This window comes from Maniola jurtina, chromosome Z (assembly GCF_905333055.1).
Source record: "Maniola jurtina chromosome Z, ilManJurt1.1, whole genome shotgun sequence".
In the NCBI taxonomy this organism is placed as follows: domain Eukaryota; kingdom Metazoa; phylum Arthropoda; class Insecta; order Lepidoptera; family Nymphalidae; genus Maniola; species Maniola jurtina.
The window spans coordinates 6806526-6828067 of NC_060058.1; the positions used below are offsets into that span (position 1 = coordinate 6806526).

The following is a 21542-nucleotide window of genomic DNA, read 5'->3' on the forward strand; positions in this document are numbered from 1 at the left end:
ATACCGATAAAAAGTGCAATTATTCTCTCTAATTTGCTCTATTAATGTTTTCGTGGTAGTTTTTGTTCTGTGGTGTACAATAAAACTGTATCCATTAATATCCCCATACATTTAAGGGAGTTTTACATCACTTGTGTTACATTGTAGGATTTAATTACTAGTTTCTTTAATTTTTTTTAAATGAAAGAAATAAACTGAACCGCAGTGCAATGTGGTTTACGGTAGCAAGCATGTGCGCTAGGCGATATTATCTTGACGCAACGAGTGCAAAAACAAGTACATTTAGAACTACCTACTTTTGGCGAATGCTTTATAATACATAATCGCACAATCAATATTAATTTAGTCAACCTATGAACACAAAAATAAATCATTAAAAGCTAAAAAAAAGAAAATAAGTAATAAAAGTGCAAAACTAAACGATCAAGCCGCATTAGAGACGCCTCCAATAGAAAAATTGCTTTATCTACAGTATTTTTCCTTAAACCTCCATTACTGTGCTCTATATATTGCATGTGATAAGGTGCCAACAACATAGTTAATTTAATATACAAGAGTACAAGTATCGGCACGGACCTTAAGGTATGCCCTTGAATGTGCACAAGTCATTTTTTGAGTTCATTTGACGAGGTGCAACAGATGCAGCGTGCTCGATTGTTTCACTGTCAAATCAAGTCATATTCACGTGCGCAACTATTCCTATTTTTTTTTGCTCATGCCTCGAGAACCGTGCCGCACAGCCTATAAGTGCGTTAAGGCAACGCTTACACAAAAAACAAAAAAGTTAAGATTTCAAGCGATAAATTTACCATTATAGGATAAACTTTCACATGAACATGTATTCATTTATGTGGAAGTCTTTCCTATGATGGTTAATTTGGAGCTTGAAATCTTACATTTTTTGGTTTTAGTGTAAGCGGGCCCTTAAGTGCATCAGACCATTGTCTCGGGAATGCTTACTCTAGATGGGCGAATGCGGCTCAATCGTGTCGTTCGGCAGGAAACCGCACCTGACACATAAAGAGCAGGAATACAGTTATAATCATCGTAGACCAGAACATGTTATAATGCAAATTTTAATGTTTTAAAAGCGGTGCTGGAATACTTGAGTTGCATAGAATTCGGTTATCATCCATTAATTACGTCACACGCCAAACGAGAACTCCCTTAACTGTGCATTGCTCCGAAAGAGTAAGTCCTAATTCGCACGGGCGTTAAAAAAGGGTTGCGATAAAACCCCGCGTTGCGCTGAAAATACGAAGTGCGCGTTTAAAAAGCGCTGACGTGCTAACAAATACTTGGGAATATGTACATTTGTTCTATTTGAACGCTTTTTTAACAGACGTTAAAATAGCTCTCGTGCGAGTGAGGCCTTTACGTATAAATTGTTTTTATTTTGTTGATATTTATTAATTTGGGACAACACAATTTATGGAAACCAGTTGTTCGCTTTTGGTGTTGTCATAAATTAATAATATGTATACCTATAATGATCTTAGATGAAGTGAAAAGCAGTCAATATTTCGTTAAAATGTGACAAAAATAATGAAAGGTCCCTTAATGCTGATTAATAACCGCACGTAACTAATCTTTCAACAGTAAAAATACTGCAATTCGAGTGAGGCCAAAGGTTCGAGCTAAAGTTATTGAAAAATGCTTTGCATGCATCACGTCACACGTACTTTAAAAACGATCTGCGTAGCTACCGTACTGTCTTTTTATAAAATTGACACAATATGGTGGCAGCGGTGGGATGACAACTAACTTTGATTTGTGGCAAAAATTTAAGTTGCCTGACATCTGACTTACAAGTTTTCCGATTATTATTAAGACCGCATCATGTAGCATTGACGAGAAAGGTGTGAACGTTTTTGTGTCCTTTTCCCGTTCATAAATGACATAATAATGTTCCTAGAGTTAACGTTTACTTTAATAGCTCATGGATGTGAGCATTAGCCTATATCGTACGCGTAGGGAGTAGATTCCAATATACTTAAGGCCAACCGTGTAATCCAGAGTAAGTTAGCTAGTTTTATATAATGTATAATTGATGATTATCAGCAAATAAAATTATATCAATTTTGCTCTTTGGCTATATTCATGAATCATGATAAACATAGCCAAGAAGTTGTCACTAGATGGCGTTACTTGCATCAAGGGTCATATATTATAGGTACAACGATGAACATGATTCCCGCGACTTCATATTCGAGGATATAGGTTTTTATAAATCCGGTTTTAGTTAACTGGATCCGGTTAATTCAATCGTCTATCTGTGGGATGCAACCTATCACTGAATCTTTCGTCAAAATCGGGATGGGGATGAAAGGGAAATAGACAGACAGATAAACTGATCACACTTTTTGCATTTATACTCGTAATGTTTGTATGGATTAGAAAGATTTGAAGTTTGAATCAATAAATTACGATATTCTGCAAATAAAATGCTAATTCGTCCTTGGGTTTGCAATAAATCTCCCAACCTTTGCGTTAATCCAAAAAGTGTTATTTCTTGTAGGGTACGGAACCCTTCGCCAACTCGCACTAGACAAGATTTTACTATATATTAATATTATATATACCAAAATATTCAACATAATGGTTAAAAGAAAATATTTATACATATACATAGTCCAAAGAAAATAAAAAGCCAGCTTTAACCGAGCGAAGTTTTAAATCGCTTAAAAGTTTATGCAATAGGTCAGACAGAGCGTTGACAAGTGCCGTAGATAAATGCAAAGTGTGTGATATGATACATTATGCATCCCGGCCGGTACCCGGTGATATATCCCACGCTACAATATGATTGAAATCTGTGAACCATTGCGTTATAAATAGAAAAAGTGTGCCAATGTAACACAAAAGTGAATAAACTCAAGTGTAAACAAGCAGAGTACATTGGAACAGAATATGAATCCCCCCTTGGATTAATGCGTCTACATTTTATATATTAAAATTTATAATAATTTCATAAATGTGAAAGTGTTTGTCTGTCTATCCATTATCACCTTTTCATGATTTTATCTAAACCTGTATTATACCCTGGATTAGCACATAGGCTACTTTTTATCTCGGAAAATCAAAGAGTTCCCACGGGAATTTTAAAAAACCTACATCCACGCGGGTATCAGCTAGTAATCTCATAAATAAAATTTTATGAATTTGTCGGATCAATATTTGTTTATTTTATTAAAATACAAAGCATGTGTCACGAAAAAGTTTTATGAAGTAATACTGTTTGTAACTTTGGGCTTTGTTTAAACAATGTCTTATTGAAACTAGATCGATAATAATTTTTGGTTAAGTGTAATTAATTTTATGTTAAAACGACGTACACTAAACAAAGTAACAAGAGTGCAAATTAATTCAAAGCGTCAAACTGCTCTAAATACATTATTGAAAAGTAGCACAAAATAATATTGGTTGCGTTAATGAAATGTTACAAATAATATTAACTTGTGATGAATAAATAGTGATATATTTATATAATTATACAGGATAACGTACAATCTGTCTAGAGTCGAGGGGTGCTCCGCACTCCGGTTTACCATTTCGGCGCCATTGGGTCTAGAACGAGACAGAATGACTGCAGTTCTCGCCTGCTGTTGTACTTTTGTCATTAACTAGGGTATAGGGTATTTGACAGCGTGTAAAATATAGCATCTATTGATGGCAATCCATATTGAATATGAATTTTGGAAAGCAACTATTTAATCAGTTAAGAAAAATACGAGATATTTTTAGAGCAAATCGACAAAGAAAACGATTTTTTGTCTACTTTAGTCACGTGATCGTAAACGACTGTGATTGGCCGAATGGTTGATGACGTCAACTAATTGTAAACAGTTGCGTGTAATGTGAGTGTACATAAATACTCAAGTATTTTATTAATAACAGAAGATTTATCCAAATATATAATATAAATATAGGCTATATTAAACGTAAAATATACATTTTCTATAGAGTTCTTATACATCAGTGATTAACATAGAACAGTTTTTAAAAACCTGTCAAATACCCTATTGTATACTGCGTAAAGCCTCATGTTCATCCTCGGAGAAGTTACCTTTAACTTTCCGTTTGCTTAACTCACATCCCTGTTTCTGAGCAATTGATGATATCAAAACCATTTTGTATGTATTGTATCTATTAGGGTCACTGTTATTTATTTATTCAGATACAAGTTAGCCCTTGACTGCAATCTCACCTGGTGGTAAGTGAAGATGCAGTCTAAGATGGATGCGGGCTAACCTGGAAGGGGTATGGCAGTTATTATTAAACCCATTTCCCTTTGGTTTCTACAGGCATTGTACCGTAACGCTAAATCCTTTGGCGGCACGGCTTTGCTGGTATAGTGGTAACTAGCTACGGCCGAAACCTCCCAATAGACCGGAGATTTAGAAATTACAAATGGTACCCGGGACCTCCCACTAATAAGACCACAGCCGAAAGTATATGTTTCCAAGCAACTGGTTCAAAGTTAACGATAGTTAAAAAAATCACAAAAGTGTTACTTCTTAAAAAAAAATTAACAATATTTGGTGTTATGAAGAATCGTTTCTTTTTCTATTAACTTCATCATAAGGGAGATAACTTCAATCGAAGACGAAAATGAGGCGTAAGGATTGCTTTATATTATATGAGTTGTTTAATCTTATACCAATATTGGCTTGATAATGAGTACGTCCAATATTCTGTAGTAATTCTATATAAAGACACATACACATCATTAGATAATACCAGAAAATATTATTCTTGCTTGAAAAAGAATTGATGAAATATAAATTATTTATTGTGCTTATATTTTATATATAATTTATTACTTTAGGAGAGGATAACACAACACAATTACATAGGAAGGCGGGCAAAACAAAAGGCAATAAATGATTTTTAATGTATAGGTACGGGCGAAATATTAAAATTCAATCGTGCGAATTTGACATCATACAATCATAAACTTGAGATGCTTGCCACTGCAATAAGCATTTTGCTGCTCACCGCGAGCCAATTTGTATTTTAATATAAAAATTATACTTATATAGTTACACGCGCGACGCTTATAGCGAATTAGGTATTTTGCAGCAACAACCGTGATCGAAACCGTGTAAAAGTTAAACACTCCACAGTGCTGGTAAAATCAAAACTTTAGAAATAAAACTACTCAAATTCGTCCGCCTTATACCTATACATATATTCAACAGGATTGCTATGCTACATAGAAAAAAATACGTTTGTAACCATGCCACCTTTGGCTAGGTGATCTCCGAACTATATATATGTGTTATTTTTAATTTATGGACGATTCTCGTCAATAAGCATTGCAATCCTGGTTAAACAAAATACAAAAAGGGGTGGTTTGTATCTTTAAATATTGGCGAATGTAGTGAAACTTCTTTGGTTATAAACTGACAGTAAAAATGAAGCAGTAGAGGGACAAGGCGTCCACTCTACTGAATGAATTCTTTGTCGAGAATCGCAATACAAAAAAATTTGCGCATACGCGCAACTTACAAACTCAGAAATTGAATACTATTAGAAGTATAGTACGCAGAGTTGTTTGATACATACAAATGTAGTGCAGTGTGATAAACACAGTATGTATGCACAGAAGAATCCTCTACCTTGCAGGATCTTTGAGGCTGGCACGATTCTGATGTCATTTGCGTTTTAAAGATGTACAGTTTATCTAAAGAAGTTTCACTTCATTAAAAAAAGTGGTGCTCAGGCTATGCATATTAGTAGAGGAATACCTACTTGCGCTTCGCATGAAGCATTTCCATAAGGAGGGTTTGTGTCGGCGCCTGCCCCGCACAATGCCGCTGGTAAAGGTGCTCCTCGCCCCGCGCCGCCAGAGCGTGGATCTCTGGTACGACCAACACTAGCTTGCCAAACTTATCCTGAAATTAAATAATAGTACACATTTAGTTATTACCTTCTTTCTTTCTTTTTTTCTTTCTGGGCTGGTTTCCGCACTTACGTTTCCGTCTGTTGTGCGTGCGTTGCCCCTCCCGCCGAAGTATTTAGTTATTATAACGTTAGCACAAAAATCTTAAAACCTTTTCCAGATTTATCTGGTTTTACATTAACTTTAAGCGGTCGATCGCAATCTAGCACGTTCCTAACTCCTTCCTATTGATATCCATCAGTCTGGGTGGTGGCAATAAAATCTTTTGTAATGAAAATTTAAGTGACACTAATCTTGTCTAGTCTGTCCTGACTAATTTACGTAACAACGGAACACGTTTCGCTCGCTGAAAACAAATGCAAGAGAAGTGTTTTATATAATGAATTACCTGTATCGTAGGATAGCAGGTAAGCGTGTAGTCCAGGAGTGCTGCCTGAACTGTATGGTAACCATCGCGGACGCACTTGCTGTTTACGATGCCTCTCACCTCTGAAACCCCAAGACAACTCTTCAAACAAAAACAACAATTTTTTTAAATCACTTTTTCATAATAAAAACAATGAGCGTGAAAAAAAACAAAATGTTACATGAAAAATATGAAATAAACAAATCAAATATAAGTACATCAGAACATCATTCGCATCTCGAGCATTATACATATTTAATATGAAATTTAAAAAAAATTATAATACTGACCAGGGTTTAGTAAAAGCAGGAATTTGACGCATATGTAGTCCGATACGTCGAATTTGAGTTCCGATAATTTGTTTTGAAGCTCGTTGAAATGGTCGGCCAGGCTCGGCACGCCGAGCAGCCCGAGGCTGAGCAGGTCGAACTTCTGTCCGTTGTGTAGAGTCGTCTCATCGGGCAAGCCGTTGTGCATCCGCTGGTGCAGGTGGTCGAGCACCAGCATGTCGGACCACGAGTTCTGGAGTAACTTCATCTGGTCGTCGACCTGCAACAAGAGACAACCGCATTGCTACACGTGCAGAGCGGTGGACGACAACACTGCTCGCATGTAAGACAACATCTTGCCAACACCAATGCGGAGCCGCCGAGTAACGAAGCGGATTGTAAACTTGAATAACAATTCGCCAGCGAGGTTAGTAAATTCATGCTATACAAAGAGAATATTCAAATCACTCCGCCCCGTTGCTCGTATCGATCACCCGGCTCCGATTGGAAATTAAAAACGAGGGCCTAGTACCATAGTTCTTATTTAGTAGAGTCTCGTGTGAACTAATCAGTGCAGTCTGCCGTTAATCGCTTATCATACTTTGAGATCGTGTTTAATACCTGCAGAAACCATATTTAGTATCGGTTCCTACGAACGCTCGTGCCAATTACATTAGCAATTTCTGTATGTTATCTTGAACCGCACCGCTATCTGACAAGTCGCGAGCGACTCACGGCGTCATTCCGTGACCCACATTTTGAGTTGCATTAGAATACACGGGGCGGTGCGCGGCCGCGTTAAATTTGCCGTTTACGAAACGTTACAACTGAATTTTAGAGCTCGGAGCTATTGCCACATCGCTCGCCGTTTGCTCAACGATGAATCGAGATTGGACTGTCAAAATCACACTACCTATAATATTATAGTCTATCGAAATCATACCGACTGATAAGATTATGAATTGGGGTATTTTACTTTATGTTCGATTATACTACATCCTAAGTGTAAGTTCAAGTCTTTTCAACTTTTCGTCCATTTTGAATACGTTTACTAATCGTGAGTTTAATTTAATGAATCTTATTATTCACAAAATCTTTAATCGATACACTAATCAAGCGAGTAAAGGCGCTATGTTAAGGTGGATGCGCGGGTCTGCCCGCGAAATTCAAATTTAATTTAGTTTTTTCGCAATTTGTAAACAAATACGACAAAGTAGGCTTATGCCATTTTAATTGCGCCAATGGCAGTATCATCCTCACAGGTTTATATAAAAATCTTTACTTGAAAGGATCCAGTTTAAGAAATTAGCTCTAGTATCAACTAATTTGTGAGTAATAGTGGATAGTAGAGCTAATTTCTTAAACTGGATCCTTTCAAGTAAAGATTTTTATATAAACCTGTGATGATTCAAATTAAATTTGAATTTCGCGGGCAAACCCGCCTCATGCTCCTTAACGTTGTCATAATCTGTCAATCGGGAGTGGAATCTCTACGACAGTGAATAAGGAAGCGGATACAGCGATGAGTACACGTCTGGCAGCGCGCGGCCTCGGCGGCCGTTGTTGTTCCCCGGCAGCTTGACACGGAGCGACGCAGGAAGATACCGCTCGTATATAGGTCAAAGTCGCGTCAGTCATGAAGTACGGTCTGCCTCAGAATTCGAGTAGCAATTCCGCGAAATATAACATAAACAGACCACAAACACCTAACGCATGTGCATAACCGTGCCGAGCGAATATGATCACTAAGGTGCTAAACGAATTACGACCTTTGACTGTACCTGTAATTTTGATTTTGTGTAAACTACTCTTGCCCGGCTCAGCTAGGGCGGAATTTCTAGCAATCTCTTCTATCCTACCTCTAGTTTCTATGGAGTCAGTGGTTTACGTGGTTTACGCTGTAAGCTGATGACAGGTTTAAATGTCATATTATTTAAACCTGGCTAGTTGCTTTGCCGCAGGATTGAGACAGGCTATTTTCAAGGCTATAACATTTTTAGGGTTCCGTACCTCAAAAAAAAAAAAATGGAACCTTTATAGGATCACTTTGGTCTGTTTGGGTTCCGTCTGTCGTGTATGTCAAGAAAACCTATAGGGTACTTCCCGTTGACCTAGAATCATGAAAGGGTCTAGCCGGATAAGCATAGCGAATCGGCCCCCAAATGACAACCTATTTCGAAACTTAGGTATCAATTTCGCCTTGATGTACGAATACGATTTATACAAGTTTCGCCTCCCTACTCCGCTTTTTCCCTGAGATATTAAGAAAAATGTGCGTGAGTACGACTATCGTTCAAAGTGTCATATCTCGGAAAGTTTTAAAGATACAAACGTGAAACTAACGCGAGATTTTAGGTGACCTTTAAGAGCATATTTTATATTTTTTTCAGATTTTTGGAATGGTTACGAACATTTTTTTTTTAAATAAATAAAAATTTAATTATTATTATTTCAGTGTTCCTTCTTAGGTACAATCACTGAAAAAAAAAATGTTATAGTACTTGACATGTTTATAGTACTAATACTCAAAAAAAATCGTTTGAAAAAATATAGTGCAACACTGCAAAAAAAAATTAGATATTGATACCTAAGTTTCGAAATAGGTTGTCATTTGGGGGCCGATTCGCTATGCTTATCCGGCTAGACCCTTTGGCAGGTAGGTAGGTTTTAAAGCACAAGTAGGCCAAGTGCGAGCCTGACTTGCACTTGGCCGGTTTTTTCAAATCAATCTATTTTTTCAAAATTAGGTACCTGGTACATACATAACAAAGTAGATCATAGTTACCGTCAATTTAACTAATAAATTCAATGTAAACGAAACCTCCCATGTTCTATGAAAAATAATATCCAATAGGTAGTTACTAATGGGTCAGGAAGTCATGTAAGATAACTTAAAATGTAGGTCAAACTGTAATGGAATTTTCCTCTTAGCAATGATATTTCGAAAAGCTTTTTATCTACATACGTGCCACCGCGAATGTAGGTAATCCGTCATTGTATACAATTCCTATTAAATATATTTCATTCCTAAACTCAGTAGGAAATGTGTGAAATACATTTCCTAATATACATAATCCTAAGAATTCTCTACATATCCTAAAAACAGCAATTAAAAATATCTTAAATTGTGGGTGAAAAATGTCTCTAGGTACAAATATTCGTATTCCAGAGCGATTATGTTTTTTGTCTGTTATCTAGTAATGGTTAATGGTCAAATATGACCCAGAATAAAATCTGTGCACCCGACTCTACACGATCTTATCTATCCTAAAATGTCTTCTGGCGTAGATCATATAAAACTTAATCATTAATCAATATCATCGTCATACTTAATTAGTATCAGTTTATGGGTTTTCACTTTTATTCTTTCACTAATTTTACGGTATATAATGTTTTTGTTCATTTCCTAGGAGAATTCAGGAATTGTATACAATGTCTAGGAAATGTTTGTAATAAAACTGATACGACCAATTATTTAATACATTTCGTAGAAATAGTTCTAATACAAATCCTAGATTTCATAAATTTCCAGTAACATACATAACTAAAACCCACATTAAAAGTGGGAAGTCGCGAAAAAACTAGTACAAAATAAATTCTACTGTTACAAGTATCACAAATTAACGTGATAAGATTAATATATGGCACTGATAAAATGACCTATAGCAAAATTATCCTACTCTTTTATTGTAGGTACACGCATCTATATTTTCTTCATTGGTCTCAGTCAAATCTCTACGAATGTTTCGCCCCGAACTATGGAGTGTACTATAAGTTCGTATATACTGATCACCATCTAAAACTTTTTTTTAAGGAAAAAGTCCAATTTCATTTGTATTTGATAATTACTGGATATTTGAGGAGCTGGCGAACAAAATGGTGTATTTGCACGAAATAAAATTTTACAGAAGCAAAAGCTTAATGAAAGGGTTGAAATTTTACTGTAATTATATCGTTTTGATGAAAATCATGCACTTTGGATTCGATTTTTGCACAGTTTTATGCCGTTTTGCTTGAATATGAATTTGTACCTATTCAGTGTTCGAAATCATAAAGTTTGGACTCAAGTTCTATAGACCGTTTTGCTTGGAAATGAGTTTGTACCTATTCAGTGTTCGAAATCATAAAATTTGGACTCAATTTCTATAGACTGTTTTGCTTGGAAATAAATGAGTTCGTACCTATTTAGTGCTCCAAATCATGAAGTTTGGACTCAGTTTCTATAGACCGCTGTGCTTGGAAATGAGTTTGTACCTATTCAGTGTTGGAAATCATGAAATTTGGACTCAATTTATATAGACTGTTTTGCTTGGAAATGAGTTTGTGCCTATTCAATGTTCAAAATCATGAAGAATGAACTCAATTTATATGGATCCTTTTGCTTGGAAATGAGTTTAAATGTGTATTCAGTGAAACAAGAACATCCGGATTACAGAAAAGAAGTGTAATGATACCGTTTTGTTCGCCGTGTCTTCATTTATTGTCTCATTACAGGACATGACTGAAATTATACAAAGGTCACAGCTATGATGTAAAACTGTTTTTACAATAGACCACCGTCACCGTTGAATAAAAAAAAGTAGTTTTGTGCTCAAGTTAAGAATATTTTTTCAACGATATCCTACAACCTCCTGAATAGCCAAAAAAAAAAATGTTTGCGCCCGATTTGTTTCTATGAACCCCTCAAATAGTTTTATATCGTTTTCGTTATTTTCGGCTTCGATTTACATACCTATACATAATTTGAAAATTTTAACTAAATGTTTTCGTCAGTTACAGATAAACAAAGTGCTAATTCACTCAAGCAGACTCGTTCTAATATTTGTTGTAATCAATCGTAATCATAGAACAAGTAAACCAGGCTAGTAAACTAGTCGTAAATGGTAATAGATTACGTAAGAGAAAGCAACGCACAACCGCTTGCGTCTCCGTTACCGGCGGTTACGCGCGCGGTAAAAAGTGCTTTCTCGCGGCAAGTCGGCCAGGGGCAATGTGTCAAGTGCGCCGACGAAAGTGCAACGTTGCCGCTCCGCTCGCCATACCGTTACATCACATCCGTCTGGAGAAAGCGTGGGTCATCAACATTGCTCTCGCGTCTTACACGGTTCGCTTTGACTGTCTATGTAATATCTACGCACTGTTCGCTTGATCCACGTGCTTTGAATTTAAGCTAGACTAGCACAAATCTCTGGAACGATTGCTTTCCTACATAATCGTGATAGGAGCCTAAAGATAGCTATCTAGAGGGACGTTTCCGTAAACAGATTGTGTGAATATGCAATCGAGATTCATGTACGCTTGCCGTTCGTCCTAATTCTGAGAATGGGTCGTAAACAAGCGGAGTCATTTAGAACAAATGAAAATTGCTAGTTGTGGAACGGAGGCTGTGTGCTGGAGTGAGACGAGGCGAGGTGCACGGCGCGGCAACGTCGCTTCTCCACGTGACCGGCTGCGGCTCTTGCGTAAGCGTACAACAACCACGATACGGAGAGACTCGCCACAGCCGTGCTCCTTGGCTGGCTGCAGCCGAATGCCGACTGATTGAAGCCAGCTGCCGAGGGCCGGTCGAGCCGCGAGGTTATCGCCGGCGTAGCCACTACGTAGGTATACGACTATTTTTTCCAACTCTACTTCCTGATACACCAGTGAACATTACCTGCAGGCTGTTCGAAACAACTTTCCTACCTAGTAACATTATTTCTCATTAAAAGATTAATCAGATTAGACGCTTTATAACGTTTTGTTAAATCAGAATATATTTTAAGATTGCGTAACTCTTAGTCATGTAATGTACAGGCACGTTGCGCGGTTATGTAGTAGTATAATGAAAAAGCGATGGCAACGGCAGGCGGCACGCTAGCCGTGGGAACTTGACCCAGTTGGTAAGGGGAGGCGCGGGCGAAGCGAGTTATCGATTGCGACCGACAACACCGCAACGCTCCGTGCGTCACACAAGCCTCTTCCGACTCGCCATACGAAACTCGCTGTATGCTACAGGATCAAAAACAAATCGCAGTGCACAAAGAAACATTATATTCTCCGGGTAGGAGAATTTATCGCTAAGCATCGCATTGCACAGTCGCGAGCAGTTTGGTGTCCACCAGGAATGGGAGTGAAGGAATGAGGAAAGGATGTTTAAATTTTTACCTTGAGGTATTTAAAGAACACGGTGTTTCGTGCCCAATCCACCTGGGAAAATAAATTTTGGTCCAGCACTTTGCACATTAGTTCGAACAAATCGACTTCACATTGGTTGTAGGTTTGGCTCTGCAAGAGTCCGAACAGGGAGTTTTGCCACTCTCGGTCGTCTATTGTTTGGACAAATTCCCTTATCATGGGCGAGACTCGGAGCGTCTCGGTGCTGGTGGGCTCGGCGGTGCTGGAGGGCGTGGCGGCGGCCGTGGCGGGCGCCTCGAAGGCGAACCCGTCGGGCGACGCCGAGTGCGGCGAGTGCGTCTCCCACTTGTCGTGCGCGGGCGGCGGCGGCGCCTGCGCGGCCTGCGACTGCGCCGCCAGCAGCGCGGGGCCCGGCGACGACTCGGGCGACGACGTCAGCGACGACACTTGCGGGATCTGGATCTCCTGCTTCACGGGCACCGACGCGTACGGCGACGGGAAGCCGAGCACCAGCGACCCGTCGCCCAGCGAGCCGCGCAGCGTCTGTACCGCGATCTGCCGCTGCCTCATCATCTGCAGCTTGCGAGCGCGGTCTCTTTTGTACATGGGCCCGAATTTGTTGCGACCGCCGCGCATGCGATCCGCTCGTACAGCTGCAACAAACACAAACATTACATTAGCTGCCTACATTACTAATATTAATAAAAGTTTAAAGGACATCTAAACATAGTAACAAAACACCCATCGAGAACATAAAACTTGCATAAAGTAATATTCAATATTACCAGTAGGTAATGGGTATACTATAGAATTGCTAGAAATGTTCATTGTCATTTACTTTGTATGTATTTTAATTGTTAGCTTCGAAAATTTTATCTCACTAGTCTTTATACTTTAAATATTTTAGTCTTACAAGCGAAGCTTATGGCAGTAAAGGATGTCTCAACTCATTCAGTTTGAATTCTATAGAGAAAAGCTCTATCTGTGTATGTATACGCAACAACTAGCACACCGAGCACCGTGAGAATATCTCGGTCGGCGGCAGTAAATGTCAGAGGATACTTCAGGACGCCGCGAATAAAGTCTTTAGGTAGACAAGGTGTTACCTATCTAATAAACACTATGCTACAAGTATGGATGTATTGCCTAACATAACAGCTATTCTCTTGCTAGATTGGTTAAAGGTTATTAATACATTTAAACCCTGGTAAAACTTGTTAACACGAGTTACAGTAACAGTAGTAACATCCTAAACTCTACCGACTCGGTTATAGATAACTTACTTATCAGTTCCCAAACCCTAGATAAACATCAAGAGTCAAGACGATGGAGGAGCAACATATATTTTTGTTGATATAGGTAACTATAATACCATAATACTTTTCGCTAAGAGCTTGAAGCCGCTTCCTTGTCTAGTCTTAGAATCTTATTATGACATGGATCTATATTTCTACGTAAGTTTTCGCATGCTAACTGCTTTTTATAATAAAATTCCTAAATATCCTTGTATGTTTATCTTCTTTATAAACGAAAAGCTGACTCAACTTGGCTATACACGGCTAGACTTACCTATTCTGTGGACTAATTTGATTGTGTTTATTCATAATAAACCTGCCTTTAAAATCAAATGATGGTGAAAATCACATTGTACCTATACTTAGAAATTCAAAAATAAATAAGGAATTAAATTCTTGGCTGTTTTAAGGTTCAGGAAACCTGACTTGTATTATGTTGCGACTACATTAAAGTTAACGGCAATGCCTAACAACGCCATAATTATTGTGATCATTAACGCGTCAACTCGAGTGGCTGTACTTGAACAGTTAACGTCTAAGGCCGATTGAAATCTTTAAAATAAAAAGGGGTTAAAATCGTCTAACGCCAAACGGCATTATGAATGCCGTTGTACCTTGATTGTGGCGTTCTACGTCTTAATCTACGTTTAACGGGAAACGTCGTTGGCCGTCAATATGGCAAGGACATTTTAGTAGGCCCTTGTTACAGTGATCCTAGTAGTCCAATGTGAAGTTCAACATGGCGATCTGCGCAGATCATAGACTAAGGATTAAATATACATGTCTGTGCGTACTGAGATCCGTTTTTGTACAATGCGCAGTCATACGCCTTGTGTTCAGATTGGACCGTTTGTTTTGCGCGCAGTATGAGTATATGCAAGCCATTCGTTGTTGAACGTCAATAAATATTTAATAACACATACTTGAAATTTAGGACACCAGCCTTATAACGCACACAAGAGTCGAACACGCTTTATGTTTTTGGCAGAATTCCAAATTTCGACTAGCGTTCATCGCGATAACTATAATTTATGTTCGTGCTGATTCTTTGAGGTTTAAGCCTGAAACACACGTCATAACATACGACGAAAATGCCCTATGAGCCTCGTAGAAGTTGTAAAACAATATATTGTATCATTGTATGAAGGTTCAATGCGCAGTATGCACGTCGGAGAAGCGCTCCTGTTAAGGCTGTCGCACGCCATCGGTAGCCGGTGCATTACCATGCTTCAAAGTATTCCACAAACACAAAGCTGTTCTATTTTCATCTTCGACGAATGCAGAAATCAAACTGAATCTTGGGCAACGCGCGCTCAGCGCTCAACAATTAGGTATTAGTCACTACACAAAAACTACGTGTACTTTACTCTTGTCAACTGAATATGTCCTAAGACATAGACCAGAGTCAGACGGTTAATAAATATCACGAGCTATCTCTTCACTATTTACTGACTTCTAAACAATCGATATTGTCGAAAAATCAAATTCTTGTGATCAACAATACCGTCAGTATTTATTGACAGAGAAGGCTCTCGCGGTCCACGATCAGTGTTATATGCTGTGCTATAGTTATACGTATGTGTACAATTTCATACTGATTAGATATTATGTACTATATCGCCTGTATAAAATAGTTTACTTAAATAGTACAAGTAATTTGCCTTTATCTTTCAGCGACACATATTTTACTCTCATTTTCTCTTTGTTAATAATTCCTAAAATAAACCTTAGTATAGCAAAACCCATACTGGGAAACCCAGCGCAATGCTGATCAAAATAGAAGAGAGGTGTCATGGAAGTGTATCCCATTAGAGAAAACTTGAATGTACCTACTCGCACGACAAGGATGTGCCAAATAATTTTAGGGTATTATACCTACACCCTTAAAAAGCTGTATTAATACGTCTGGTACTGTCATTATGGAGCTACAATAGCTCCATAATGACAGGAACTAAAGACTGCATAATTTGAGCCCAAATATTAGTGGTACAAAACCGCTTTAGCCACTTATGCTGCTACTGTCGAGCTTTTTACCACAGCTAAGTTAGTGCTAGATGAGAACCGATAACATGATGCGTTAAATAAGTGTAAATTAAAAATTTATAACACCCTCGACAAGTGAAGGTTACAGTAACTAGAAAAGAGCTGATAACTTTCAAACGGCTGAACCGATATGGATTATAGCTAAGAACACTCTCGATCAAGCCAACTTTCAAACAAAAAAAAACTAAATTAAAATCGGTTCATTAGTTCAGGAGCTACGATGCAACAGACAGATACACAGATACACACATCAAACTTATAGCACCCCTCTTTTTGGGTCTCTTAAAAGTATGTTTTTTAATTTTAAAATTATGTAAGTAAATTATTTAAAAAGTCGAGTTTACTCTAGGTTTTACGATCTCTATCCAAATGTATTAATCTTATCCCGGTTTCTGCAGTCCATTTTTGGGCAAGTCCCTATAAGGAAAGAAGGTAACTGATGACATCATGATAGGCTTCGATTACAATAATAATACAGGCAATAGCACTAATAGGTAGGTTCATGTTAACTTGCCTCTACCATCGTGTGAATGTTTCGCGCGAAAACTGCGAACTGGATTGTAAACTGTAAATAAACGTCTGAACCTGGAGCGGAAGGGGGATTTCAGTAAATTGTCGACTCGCCCAACCCACGAGTTAAAAATAACAACCAGTTTTTATTGTGGCACCGCGCCTCGGTGCGATAAGGACGCACTCATAGGGCATAGCGAAGGATCAAGAGAGATGCCGAGCGTGGCGGATTAAAGTGTTGTTGTGTGCAATTCCAACAGCTTCGTATTGCAGACTGCTTCATGAAAGAATTTATGTTCTTACTCGAATTGATGGATTTTACAACAGCTTGAATTTTACAAACTTATCCAAGCACTTAGTTTTTCGTACTTCAAACTCAATCAAAACAACAATAAAATTATTCAGCAGTACCTATCTCGACCATCAGTCACTCATCAAATCATCACCGAGATTGTATTGCGCCAGTAGACAAAACGGTTTGGATAACAGTTTCAGTGTCAAACAATACTAATTTTAGAAGTGGGACCTTGAGGCTCGCATTATATAGTGATATTTTAGGAGAGGTCAATGAGGCTAAAACTGAAAATAAAAGAGAAGACTTAAGGTGGAACCAAATTATGTCGGACGCGGCTGACCACACTGCGAGTTATAGGTTTCTGGATAGAAAAAGGTACACTGATCTGTAAATCGGGCGTAAATAGCGGACGTAACCTTGAGAGTTCGGACGTCCGATAAATATCTCGTAAGCCGCGTCCTAACTGACTGTCGTCCGAGGTAAGTATCGCGGCTGTCAGACGCTCTTACGAACACATCCGATAGTTTGTTTACGCCTTTAGATGAACTCAAATTGCTTGGATGGAATGAATCCTTCTCATTAAGAAATTCATCGATAAATAACCTCGCTTTAACAATTATGTTTTATGACAAACCTATTCAAATTTGACAGCTACGATGCTACAGAGAGGCACACAGACAGAACGACAAAGGCATCAAACACATCGATGTATCAAACAACACATGTTTTTTAGTGCCGGTCGGAGGTAAAAGTCAGCTTGTTTTGGAATTACGGTGGTCCTTTCAATGAGAAATATACAAGTACGTCATAGATCGTAAATAATGAAACTGAACGGCTTTGCTGCATTTCCTAATACTTTTCTTCTAAGAGAGCACCTTATATGGCACTGTAAGAGGTTAACACTTCCCATTCAAGTTGACCTACGTCCGAGTAAATTGGAGGCCTATTCAAGTTGACATATTACGTTCCTAAAAATCGTTTAAGTACCTATTAATAGAAATTATAAATGTAATTTTACGAGCTGTTGCAAGTCATATAATTATAAACTAGCGACCCAACCCGGCTTCGCACGGGTGCAATGTAGATTTACTAATGTGGTGTCATTTTGTTTTAATTCAAAAGAATAAGCTTTTTCGATGAAAAAAGCTCTCAGCCTGATTTCTTTCGACATCTTGAACGATTATCGTCATATTTTAACGAATTAACACAAAACAACATAAAACTATAAATATAAACCTACCTCTATAGATGAAAACCGCATAAAAATCCCTTGCGTAGTTTAAAAGATATAAGCGTACATAGGGACAGACAGCGGGAAGCGACTTTGTTTTATACGAGTAGGTATGTAGAGATGAAAAAATCGGTCAAGTGCGAGTCTGACTTGCACACGAAGGGTTTCGTACTATCATCGTGCAAGAAGTAGCATTTTAATTTTTTTTGCGATGTAACCCCAAATTAACGGTTTTCAGATTTTTTCCTTTACTTATGTTAGAAGACATTGCTATTTGCTACCTGCCCAAGATTCTACGTAGGTAGGTAGGTACCAGTTAGTCCTGCAGTTTTGACTTTTTGTCTAAGACAGGTCGCTGGTGTATAATAAAATCAGGCAATATATCAGGTAATAGAGTTATAGAGTACCTACCTAACTATATCTATATAGAGTAGGTATAACGTACTTAAGTATTCTTATACCAATTTGGGTAGTTTACAAAGATACCTACCTAAATACCTAACAGCATCAAGCGAATGATGATTTTTGCACCCGTTGTGATCCTACATTGAAAATTAGCAACCAGTGGGTAGGTAGAGGTACCTAGTACCTATCTATTTCGTGCAATAGAATCATAGGGTTTTTTCTAGCTTGGCTTAAAATTTAAAATATTATGTAGTTAATTATACTTAGATATTATGTCACCAAAATGTGAATGAAGTATGTTACAAGAATCTTTCGATGGGAAAATCATATACCTACGTCTTACTTAAACAGTTATTCATTGAAATTCCGAAAAAACCTATTCATATTACAAATACTTACCTAGAGACTAAAAAGTCTAAAAAAGTCATGAAATAAATCCACACATCAGACAACATTCAATGAACTAAGACACTATCAAAGCTACATATTTAGCTAGGTAGGCTCCTATATCCCTAGTCATAGCTACGTAGCCACAAAGTGACGTACGTAGACGGCATATTGGATTACGACGACAATCAAAATGTTACATGGTGTACTCACTCTACTCCATATAGGTACCTATTTTGGTTCTCCAATCCAATTAGAGTTAGGTACTGTTTAATGTTGATCAAATAGCTAAACCTAATCATATAAGGGGCTATTAAAACTGGAATTAAGAACGCTTCCAATGAATTTAATCATCTAATGTTATTATAATGAGCACGCGATAGTAGCCGATAATGCGGTAAACGAGGTCAGGCGTTTATTACACGACTAAACTAGATCAAGGTCAAGGTCATTTTTACAAATCAAAAACATACGACACTGCGACAAGCACCCGGAGTGCAGACATAAGCGCGAGTTAACTAGGTAGGTATAATGTTCAGTTAGCTATTTGTATCTATGGCCCACTTGTCGCAGATGGGTCAAGGTCACCATCGGCGATGCTATCTCGGGACGATCTCCCTTGGAAAACAGTTTTAATACAGAACTTCTCGAACTCCTTCAAATCGATACCTGTTCGACCTTGGTACATGCATCAGGGCCGTTAATGAAGTAATCGTGTCAACGAGATAAAAAATAATGTTCCGAAAGGACGGGAAGAGGTGGGGATCGCTCATCGCTCCTTGTACCGAGTACTGCCAACGAGTCGGTGAAACTTGGTCAAGGCTGAAGCGGCCCCCGCGCCGCGCTCGGGCGCCGCCGAAGCGGGCCGAGCGCGCCCGAGGCTCGCACGCACTCGGTCGCGGACCGAGATAGCGTCAGCGCGGTCGTTACACAACACTGCCGAGATAAATCATCACCCGCGATGATCTACTAAACTGTGTCAAGATCCATACATTTCAAACCGATGTTTTCGATCAGAATCTAACTAGATTCTTATTTGACCTACATTCAAAAATATGGGCCATTCTGTTTAACACAATTCACTAAACTAAATTAAAATGACAGCTCTACCTTTTTAGTACTCTACTAGCTTTTTTCGCCGAGGGCGTAATGAAAGGGATAGCAATACATTTAGACCTGTCATTTTAGATAGTCTGTGCGTAACAAAATTACCCATTGTGAGGATTTCTAACCTCTAGCTTTGAATAATTCTTTTCAGCCGTAGAATATAATCGTCGCTGAAGGTTCAGAATAAAATCAAAAACAATGTAAATTAAACTTCAGCAACTGAAATCTACATCCATTTGACGAAGGATCCATTGAACCCAAATGACATTAAATGCACCAAAATCTTTTTAAGATGGCGGTGCCTCTAGAACTGTCGTAATAATAAGACAGGTAATACCTAAAAAATAGAAAGGCCCGGTGTGCGAGGCCGCTCTGTCGAAACATCCGATTCAGGTCAAGGCAGCGCGCCGAAATAGTCTGCTGGCGCGCGCGTTTTTATTGTGATCTAACATCTGTCGCGCTCGACACCGCGAGCCCACGGCGCCAGCTCCTGACTCTATACTCATCTACACTATACGGTCTTCGCTCTATTACATATTATGGAGTTATCCAATGGGATTCCAATAAGAACAAAATCTTAAGATTTCAGATCCTGCACTTTTGGGTTCCGTATCTCAAAAGGAAAAACGGAACCCTTATAGGATCACTTTGTTGTCTGTCGGTCCGCTTGTCTGTCCGTCCGTCCGTCGTGTCTGTCAAGAAAACCTATAGGGTACTTCCCGTTGACCTAGAATCATGTTTGGCAGGTAGGTAGGTCTTATAGCACAAGTAAAGGAATAAATCTGAAAACCATGAATTTGTGGTTACACCACAGAAAAAAAATTAAAATGTGTTTTAATTTTCAAAATAAGATAACTATACTTAGTGGGGTATCATATGAAAGGGCTTTACTTGTACATCCTAAAACAGATTTTTATTTATTTTAAGCATAATAGTTTTTGATTTATCGTGCAAAATGTCGGAAAGATACCAGAGTACGGAGCCCTTGGTGCGCGACTCTGACTCGCACTTGGCCGGTTTTTTTATACTACCCTAAACACTACACACCTTATTCACTCCTCTCAAAGGTTGCCGGATGGAGATTGCTCTGAAAGCAATAAGGTCGCACCTTTGCATAATATGCAGTTTTATATTTTTAATTCTCTATCTTGTTGCAATAAAGTATTTATCTTTATAAAAAAAAATTAAATGAAATAGCAGAAAAGGTTAATTTCTGGGTTATTACGAATACAACTTATATATACCTATTTCGTAAAACAATGCGGTCAATTAGTAACGAAACAGACGTGCACTTTAGATGTGAAAATCTACTTTTCGAAATCAGTGCACGTGCGGCACCTATATTATGAAAAGTTAATAGATAGGTACTAGGTATAAGCACGGCCTTAAGTATATATATTGGATATTACGTAAGGAAGCGTGTGGAAGGTATATACCTAGCATTGACTTAGGTATACAGAAAGCAGCGGTCCGTAGTTATAATAACTTATTACAACAATGATCAACGATGTGGAAGCTCATACTAAGAATTAAACGTATGGAAACAGATTACGATTTACGAGCGTCAGTTCT

General features: G+C 38.3%; 1 protein-coding gene and 1 long non-coding RNA gene across 2 annotated transcripts in view; one reads left to right on the plus strand and one right to left on the minus strand.

Moving 5' to 3' along the window:
* The window catches only part of LOC123880116 (nuclear hormone receptor FTZ-F1), a 111981-nt gene that overhangs the window by 7999 nt on the left and 82440 nt on the right, over positions 1-21542 (minus strand). Inside the window, 6 exon segments of the mRNA XM_045928045.1 lie at positions 961-1010; positions 5755-5848; positions 5850-5897; positions 6294-6394; positions 6602-6860; positions 12728-13350. Of these exon segments, the coding sequence (XP_045784001.1) occupies positions 961-1010; positions 5755-5848; positions 5850-5897; positions 6294-6394; positions 6602-6860; positions 12728-13350 (1175 nt within the window).
* On the plus strand, positions 721-21144 carry LOC123880136. Its single transcript, XR_006799166.1, has 3 exons — positions 721-928; positions 12377-12380; positions 21133-21144. It is a non-coding gene; the product is annotated as an uncharacterized LOC123880136 (long non-coding RNA).